This window comes from Puntigrus tetrazona, unplaced genomic scaffold (genome assembly GCF_018831695.1).
Source record: "Puntigrus tetrazona isolate hp1 unplaced genomic scaffold, ASM1883169v1 S000000401, whole genome shotgun sequence".
In the NCBI taxonomy this organism is placed as follows: domain Eukaryota; kingdom Metazoa; phylum Chordata; class Actinopteri; order Cypriniformes; family Cyprinidae; genus Puntigrus; species Puntigrus tetrazona.
Window position 1 is genome coordinate 1,062,501 of NW_025048054.1, and position 10,000 is coordinate 1,072,500.

Here is a 10,000-nt window from a genome sequence, read left to right on the forward strand (position 1 = left end):
TTTTTGGGGTGAAATGTGAGGTGATCAGCTCTAGTGCAGGTGTGCCGTGGCCTGAATTCTATTTAAACTCTTACTTTGTTATTTATGTCTCTCTTGGCGACGGCTGAATAGAGCGCGTGCAGCAGAGCGTCCACGAGCCCGTCACACTCACGCAATCTCTGTCGCGCATCGGCTCCGTCTGAACTCACATTCCTGCAAACACACAAGAGACGAATAATCCCGCCATCAGAGAAACGAGGAACAGCTTTCAGGTCGTTTTGACCCGAAACAATCATTTTTAATTGTAAAAAAGCATAAAGACCCTCAAAATACACAATTTTACAAATTCTTCAAGTTTATCTACAAATACGTTTTAACAGATAAAAGCATTTCAAATGTCTGGGTCATTTTTGACCCGAGTACTTTTTTAAATCCTCTATGAAGTTATATTAGTGTCTAAAACTCGTATATATCCCACCTTTTCCCCGTACCTGTCACACTTTAGAGATTGAATTTTGTTGATGAGCATTGTGAAAAATGCATGAAAAAATGTATTACTTTTTCACCTGAAAATGAACGTTTATGCAAGTGAAATTAATTTGTTTTGTTTAAAAACCTTTTGGATCAAATGTTTAATTGAACATCAATTCTTTCCAAAGGGCCTAATACTGAGATTATATTCTCATAAATTTCTTACAATGATTTTTTCAAATAAACATTTGCCTCATTATCAAAAAACTAATTTATATTTTGCGTTACTGTTTTTATTTTTGTGTGTGTGTGTCACGAATCCGGTCTATGTTTTTCCATCGCTCCCTCGACACATTGACTCTTGGGCTACATCATTGTTGTAGTTCACTCTGGACTTCAGTTCCCATCATCCTTTGCACCGACGACACACACACACACACACACACACACACACACACACACACACACACACACACCTGACTGCTCTCAGCACACGCTCACCTATACATTTTTTCGGATTCCTCTCTCGGTTTTACCTATATATGTATAATTTTATTTTAAATGAATAAAACATGGGTACACACAGTAATAGCATGCCAACTTTTTAAAAATTCACTCATTAAAGGATTATTTCAGCCAAAAATAAAAACTTTTGCTCAGTTCTTTGGACCGACCCAAGGGTGAGCAATTAGTGACCGAATTTTAAGTGTGCCTTTAATGAAAAGTTGCTGATACATGATTTTAGTTGTGAATATATGAATTAACGACTGTTTGATAAGACTGGATTTGAGCCAGGAAACACATTCAGAGAAAAGCGAACCTCAGGCATCCTGAAGTGTTCTTGAAGACCGTGTTCCACTCGGGGTCTCCGGGCCGGGCCGGGTCGTTCGGGTCTCCTCTCAGACCCGAGTGAGGGATAATGATCTCGTCGGTCAGCGTCTGCAGGCCGTGGTTGATGACGATCATCTTCAGAGGCTCATGGGACGAGAGATTCCACAGCGTTCCTGAGAAAGACGGGAGACATCACGCTGGATTCCAGCTGAAGCACTGATACTGCGTTGAACTCCAACATTCAGATCAGTTCAATTCTCTTCCCTTCTCTCCGGCGCTGGTGATCAGTTAAGTGGAAGTGTTTTTGTAGCTCAAACAGAAGAGAAGGAAAGAAGTCTCTTCTGCTCAGCAAGACTGCATTTATTTGATCAAAAATGCAGTAAAAACAGTGTAACATTATTAAAATGTATATGTAAATCTTCTATGTAAATATCTAGTAAACTGTAATTTATATCTGCAGTCAAAGCAGTATTTTCGGCACCATTACTCCAGTCTTCATATAATCTTCATAAATCATAATAATATACTGATTTACTGCTCGAGAAACATTTCAGATTATTATCAATCATGATTATAAAAGCAAATAATTTTTTTAATCGTTCCAGTGAAATCATTCATTGGGATCAGTGTTATTAATTTAGTATCACTAATATAGATGTATAGGTTTTCTTATGGCTCTGAGCAGTATGGTTCGGTTCGGTAAGTACGGAATGGTACGATACGGTATGGAAGATATGGTACGGTAAGTTACGGTTCGGTACAGTACAGTATGGTACAGTACGGTATGGTACAGTACGGTATGGTACGGTTCGGTAAAGTACGGTATGGTACAGTACGGTATAGTACAGTTCAGTAAAGTACGGTACGTTACAGTACGGTATGTTATGGTATAATTTGGTACAGTACAGTATGGTACAGTTTGGTACAGTACAGTATGGTATGGTACGGTTCGGTAAAGTACGGTATGGTACAGTACAGTATGGTACAGTACAGTATGGTACGGTTCGGTACAGTACGGTATGGTATGTGCGGATCGGTAAAGTACGGTATGGTACAGTACGGTACGGTATGGTACAGTTCGGTACAGTAAAGTATGGTACAGCTCGGTATGGTACGGTATGGTACAGTACGGTATGGTACGGTACGGTTCGCTAAAGTACGGTATGGTACAGTACGGTATTTTATGTTATGGTATAATTTGGTACAGTACGGTATGGTACAGTTTTGTACAGTACAGTATGGTATGGTACGGTTCGGTAAAGTACGGTTCGGTACAGTACGGTATGGTACAGTTTGGTACAGTACAGTACGGTAAGGTGCGGATCGGTAAAGTACGGTATGGTACAGTACGGTATGGTACAGTATGTTACGGTACGGTATGATATGTTACGGTACACAATTATGTCCGTATGTATCATGAATGGTACCAAATCATCTTCCTGTACTCATTCGTTAGGGATCCTAGCACAGAAAAGGGTACCAAAAGGGTGGAGCTAATCTCACTGCAGAACCTGATTGGTCGACTGGAATCGTTCTTTTGCTTGATCCCCTTCACTCGTTTTACAGTGTATTTTATAATTTAATATTTTCACACAGACAATAGTCGTTTCTCAATGTGCGTTCTTTTATGCTCTTCTGCACTTGTGAAACGTCATTGCCCAAAAATACAATTTTTAAAATAGTATTTTTATATTTTTATATTTTCTGCTTTCATTTAGTTGCACTCTTTTATCAGGTAAAGAATTAAATTAAATTAAACTAAAGGTAACAATAAAGTGTCAATAGTCAGTGTATGAACTAACCTGAACAAAAAATGAACAATACATTTATCACAGTATTTACTCTTTTTTTAACGTTTAGAGAAATGCAATCATTTATTGTTCGTTTACGCTCGCTGTTAACTAATAAAATAAACGTGTGATTTTAATAACTGAAATCAGATAAAGAGTGTATTGTTCGTTCTTAGTTTTCATGTTTCTGGGTGATTTCTAGCCCTGACGTCAAGTTACTGTAATTTCTCTGACTGTTGAAGGGAGTGAAGATAAACCTGTGACGAGTTCGCGGACTTCCACGTCGTCGGATCTTCTCAGGAGCCGGAGCAGCGCAGGAATACCGTCCGCGTTCCTGATGGCCACCTTGTTGAAGTTGTCCCGGCCGAAGGAGATGTTCCTGAGCGCTCCGCAGGCCTTGCGATGGACCTCGGCTTTGGGATGGTCCAGGAGCCCGACCAGCACCGGGATGCCTCGCAGCTGCCGGACGTCCTGCTTGACCGTGTCGTTCTCGTAGCAGAGGTGCTGGAGATACGCCGCGGCGTTGGACTTCACCGGGTCCATCGGGTGGCTCAGCATGGAGATGACCTCCCGCAGGTTCGGGTCCCGCCAGCGAGGGTCTTTGCGGATGGTGTCGAGGCTGACCATGCTGGCGCGCTTCTGAGGGACGAGCGTCTGCGTCCGGTACAGGTCCTGGAAGAGAGCCGGACCGCACCGTTAGTCCGAGACATCTAGAACCTCGCTTACTGTCTAAACACCCTTCAGTCAAACTGTAAAGTGATGAAAGGTATCAAGTCTCGTTTTCAAAGAAACGTTTTTGCTTTACTTAACAAGACTTAATATCTTTAATCATTTCACTTGTCAAGTAAAAAGATGCTTGATTCAAGAATGTTTCAAGACAAAAATACTACTTTTTTTGCAAGTGTACTACAAAATATCCCACGTATTATTACTACTGAGCTATGATAATATGATAACTATGGCACATAATAAAATAATAAATCAGTTTGATTAATCAAGGTTTTTATTTTAGGTCATAGATTTTGTGACTTCTTAACTAAATGAAAATGTGTTTCCTTGTGACTGAGCTGAAATGAAATAAGCTACTTTTTTTGGTTTCACTTAATTGCGATATTAATTTATTTTGTTAGCAAATTTATTTCATTAGAAGAAAAAGTCACACCTTTTATAATTAGTTTCGTACAATACAGTACAAACCTTTATTGAGCTATGAGGACATAAAAATAATATAAAATAAAACAATATAAAAAAGATCTAATTAAATTCAATTAAAAATAAAATATAATAAAATATAAAATAAACCAAATAAAAATAATATAAAATAAAACAATATAAAAATATCAAATTCAATTCAATTAAAAATAAAATATAATAAAATATAAAATAAACCAAATAAAAATAATATAAAATAAAATAAAATAGGATAAGATAAAAAAATTAAAATTATTGAACAATGAAACTAAAAAATCTAATAAAATAAAAATGGAATATAAAATAAAATAACATTAAATAAAATAAAATGCAAAACTGCTGATCTTTGAGAACAAAATAAAATGTATTTAAAAAAGGTAAAATAAAATGATATTAAATGTAAAAAGGAAAAAAGATAAAAGAAAATAAAATCAAATATTGTTGACTGATAGTGAAGTGTTGGTTCGATGCTGGTAATGTTACCTGTAGATAGGTGTGTGTGCTCAGGTCCAGCGAGGGTCTCATGTGATGGACGGCGTCCGGCTCCGGTTTGGAAGCGGCGCGGGCGAAACCGTCGCGGTGCAGAGGAAGAGTGTAGCAGTTCTCCGGTAAGAAGCTCCGGCCGGGGAAGAAGGGTAATCCGTGCAGGAGCGTGACGGTCTGAGCGTTCAGTGAACCGTACAGAGGAGGCTGATCCATGGGGATCTCACCCGCGGGGTCAGAGGTCACGCCGGGGTCAGGCTGAGGAGCTCGAGCCGAGTGTGTGTCGTCCTTCTCACCGGAGGAATGATCTGGACACTCAACATCCGGAGTCTGGGGTTCTTCTAGCCCTTCAGATGAAGCTTCCTACGGAGAAAAAAAAAAAATTCAAAATTCAAAAATGTATTTTTTTTCCATTACAAATCAACTGTTATTTTAGTATTGTCCAGATCACAGTATTATTTGTAAAAAAAAATATTTTATTTACTATATATATATATATATATATATATATAAAATCTATATTTTTTCTTTAACTTTTTTATTCATTTCTATGTACTTTTTATTAATTATATTGAGAATCTTTTAAAATATGTCTATATAGTTTTCATTTTTATTTCAGTTTTTATTTAACTTAATGAAATTAATGCCTTTGCAATTTGCTTAAATAAGAAGAAAGTTCTTATATATTTTTACTCATTTGTGTTATTGTAGCATCAAAATAGTTTTAGTTAAAAAGTTTGAATAATTTTATTTTGATGTTTTTATGTTAATTTTAGTTTAAGTTTTAATAATGCTGTGATTTCGTCATATTTGTTAGATTTAGTTAGATATATATTAGTATATTTCTAAACATTCTTGAATCAAAATAAATTTACTGTAAAAGGGAAATGACTGAAGATAAAAAAAATAAATCTTGTGTAGCCTTTGCATTAAGATGATTTTTTTTACTTGTAGCCAGGTATTTTTGTCTGTTTTAAGTAAAACCAAAAGTTAGATTTTTTTTAGAAAACAAGACCTAATATCTTAATTGATTAAATTGATCTTAATTCAAGAATGTTTAGATATCAATAGATCAATCGATTTTCGAAAATAATATCTACTGCAATTGTTCAAACATAAATTCATCTTAGGCTTTTAAACTAAATAATTTTAGTGAGGTCAGTTGGTGCGACCGTGATTTTATTTTAAGTTTTAAAGTGTTTAGAAAGTATTAGCTTTTTTTTGCACTTTTGTAAGTAATCATACAAATAATATAATTATTATTAATTGTTATTACTGTAATATATACTATTTATATGTATTTTAATTATATATTTAAACAAAAAAAGACAATAATATACAAAAAAAAAGAACTTAAAATTTTTATGAAGCTTTCAACATTTTACTAAAAATGTTATGCATGTTAATGAAATTAATTATTTTTAATTTATATATATATAGGTATATGTATATATATATATATATATATATATATATATATATATATATATATATATATATATATATATAAACCCTGATCGCACTACCTGACATTTTTTAAAGTGTATATATATATATATATATAAACCCTGATCGCACCACCTGACATTTTTTAAAGTGTATATATATATATAAACCCTGATCGCACTACCTGACATTTTTTAAAGTGTATATATACATAAACCCTGATCGCACCACCTGACATTTTTTAAAGTGTATATATATATATATATAAACCCTGATCGCACCACCTGACATTTTTTAAGTGTATATATACATAAACCCTGATCGCACCACCTGACATTTTTTAAAGTGTATATATATATATAAACCCTGATCGCACCACCTGACATTTTTTAAAGTGTATATATATATAAACCCTGATCGCACCACCTGACATTTTTTTAAAGTGTATATATATACATAAACCCTGATCGCACCACCTGACATTTTTTAAAGTGTATATATATATATAAACCCTGATCGCACCACCTGACATTAATTAATATGATTTTATGTGCACACAACATTCTTATCATTCATTTTATTTATTTGAAAATTCTCAAGTGTGCTTTATGTTTGTCGTTCCTCTAGAAAGGTGCTGACCGGGAGGTTGGAGCTGCTGGAGCTGAGCGGGTTGGACTCGCTCTCAGGACTCGACGACTTCTCCGTCCCGATTCCTGAGCTCTCCGTCTGCAGAAGACCAGGGAAACATTAACATCACACACGTCCTACCAAAACAGAACCAGTCGGTAGTCATGAATTATAAATGATTTGTTTATAAAAAGGAACGTGTTAAAATAATTGGCTTTTGGCTCTCATGTTCTAGTCATACTATGAATATTTAAATCCTTTTATTTTATTGCACTGCCTAATGAAAGCCGGTTATTAAGCCAATTCTTGTTTAATGTAAGCAGACAGATGCCAGTGTTTTTCTCCTGCTTTTCAGAAACAAATATCTAAACGCTCATAAATTAAGATACGGTTGAATGTTTTTAGGTATTAAGAAATGATTGCAGGAAAATGCATCATAATCATAAACGCTCAAAACAACAACAAATATCTATAAGTTTCTTATTAAATTGTTGCGTTTCCTGAAATTATGTTTAATGAATTTACATTTATGCCTCAAGTGACATGAAAAAACCCTATACATAGTTTTTAGCAAAGGGAAGGAAACCTTGCAAATCTTTATTTATTTATTTATTTTACAATTATTTTTTAAACTTCAGGTTATTTATGGAGAACTAATAGTGTCAAAAATACATTTTGTAAAATTATCTATTAAGTTCCATAAGTTAAATGAGTCTCAAAAATAATATATTTAGCATTTTTAATTACATATCTATAATATATATGTACCAACATATAACTGCAGCATGAAATATATATATATATATATATATATATATATATATATATATATATATATATATATATATATATATATATTTATATTTCATGTTATATATATATTATTAAATATACATTTATATATATATATATATATATATATATATATATATATATATATATATATATATATATTTTTTTTTTTTTTCATCTGAAAGTGAAAGTTTATGGAATTTATTTTGTTTAGAAATAATATATCAGTAATATCAGAGTTGTTTTGTTGGACTGTTAGGTTTCAAGAATTCTGCAATTTACGAGTTTAATGAAATTTGATTAATTCTGGTCATTCTCAGATTTCATAAATTCCACAACAAGACATTCACAGTAAAATTTCATTTCAATTTATTTAAAAAAACACACACACATATCTTGCTGCGTACATTTTTCTGTGTGTGTTGTTTGAAATCAGGTGGGCTTTGAATGTTTTATGAAATGTTTTAGATATTTGCAACAAAAAAAGTCCAAAATACGATGAAGACGTTTGTGTTTTCTTTCTGCTGACATTAATAACAAACGATGCAATAAATGAATAAGAAAGGCTCTGCATGCTGAGAGTTTGTCTTGAGTCTGAGAAGAAAGAAAGGCTGATGTGATGTTTCCTCACGTGTGTTTCTGTGTGGTTGGCGTCTGACGGGGTCTGCTCCGTCTCGTCTGAGTCTGGAGCTGAGGGCTCCTCCGGATCCGGCTTCTTTCGGGCCGAAGAGAAGAAGAAGATGGAGCTGGTCATGTTTTAACAAACACAGCTTCAAGAAGCGCTTAAGAAACGTAAGCTGAACTGAATAATACATGAGATCAGACTTCAGCAAAAACATCTGCAACACAACGGTCTCATTTAATCATCCCTTCGGACTAACGACTCCTGCTTTGATTCAGTTCATCCAATGCATTTAAATCCGCTACGGAAGCCAATTCGTTTCATAATTGATTCATTTTAAAACATCAACACTGTTTTTAAACCGGATTGAATGATTATTTTGCAGAATTGATCCAAATAGCAACACTATTATCTTCTATCGTAGAATCAAATAGAATTTTGTTCATAAAGGATACATTTCAGACACTTATTGAAATGAACTGAATCAACACTGACTTGATTCAACTGAATCGTTTACACCATCGATTCTGTTATTGTCCTGTTTTTTTTTTTTTGGACTACTTTGTGATATTATATGTATTATATATATCACAATATTCATGATTAAATAATGCTAATTTCAAGGAAGTGATTCACTTGACAGTTATTGAAATGAACTGAATCAACACTGACTTGATTCAACCGAATCGTTTGCTTCATCGACTCAGTTATTGTACTTTTCATTTTTGCGGACTACTTTGTGATATTACATGTATTCTATATATACAAATATTCAGGATTAAATAAGGCTAATTACAGGGAAGTGATTCACTTGACAGTTATTGAAATGAACTGAATCAACACTGACTTGATTCAACCGAATCGTTTGCTTCATCGACTCTGTTATTGTCCTGTTCGTTTCTGTAGACTGCTTTGTGATATTATATGTAATCTATACATTACAATATTCAGGATTAAATGATGCTACTTTCAGGGAAGTGATTCACTTGACAGTTATTGAAATGAACTGAATCAACACTGAACTGAAGCGTGTTGAATAGTGATATTGCTCCTTTTTAATCTTAACGAATCAACCTAACAATCAATGCAATCAACTTCAGATACAAGCAGCTCTATAGAAGTCAACAGCAGCATCATTCGACTCAATTCAGCTCGTGCACACGCGTTCATTCATCAGATATCAAAGCAAAGCGGGGGAATCATTTCAGGAGTCGTTCACTCGAAAAAGATTCAGGATCAATCCGTCTGAGGAGCCGAACGTGAGCGAGTCCTTCGAGCAGACTCATAAACACACATCTAACATCATCCCTGAGAGTGTGTTGATACTGTTGCTATGCGGTTGCTAAGGTGCTCTGCTTCCTTTGCAAATGCTTCCTAATATGAACTAAAAAAAAACATGACTGTCAGTCTCTATGAACCTTGCTACATTAACTGTTATTACACTGTTAAGTAAAAATATCAACCCTTAAGCCAAATCCTAAATATGCATACATTTTATTCAGCACTTAAATGTATCAAAGACATCTTAAAATAAAGTGTGAACGATTTTTAGCAAAGGAAATAATAATAATAATCAATGTTGCACTAGTTTATATCCTGCAGCGAATAGAAGTGGTGTTGTTTACCTGAAAACAGCGTCGATATTGTTGCTTTTTTGGCCTTTATGAGACTATTAATGTACTACAGAACGGAATATGCAGTAGATGATTTGAGCTGAATACTGATCATAAACGGGGTGATATTCCGCTTATATAACAACACAGCTCTC

At 34.2% G+C, this 10,000-nt stretch overlaps 1 protein-coding gene across 2 annotated transcripts in view; it reads right to left on the reverse strand.

The window, feature by feature from the left end:
- The window catches only part of arvcfa (ARVCF delta catenin family member a), a 23,260-nt gene that overhangs the window by 12,390 nt on the left and 870 nt on the right, over window positions 1-10,000 (reverse strand). For both annotated transcript variants that reach the window (XM_043231700.1, XM_043231699.1), the window contains exons 2-7: window positions 8,242-8,325; window positions 6,831-6,917; window positions 4,746-5,108; window positions 3,329-3,743; window positions 1,271-1,454; window positions 75-192 (exon numbers count right to left, since the gene is read on the reverse strand). In XM_043231700.1, coding sequence (XP_043087635.1) covers window positions 75-192; window positions 1,271-1,454; window positions 3,329-3,743; window positions 4,746-5,108; window positions 6,831-6,917; window positions 8,242-8,325 — 1,251 coding nt within the window. The remainder of the gene's footprint in view (window positions 1-74; window positions 193-1,270; window positions 1,455-3,328; window positions 3,744-4,745; window positions 5,109-6,830; window positions 6,918-8,241; window positions 8,326-10,000) is intronic.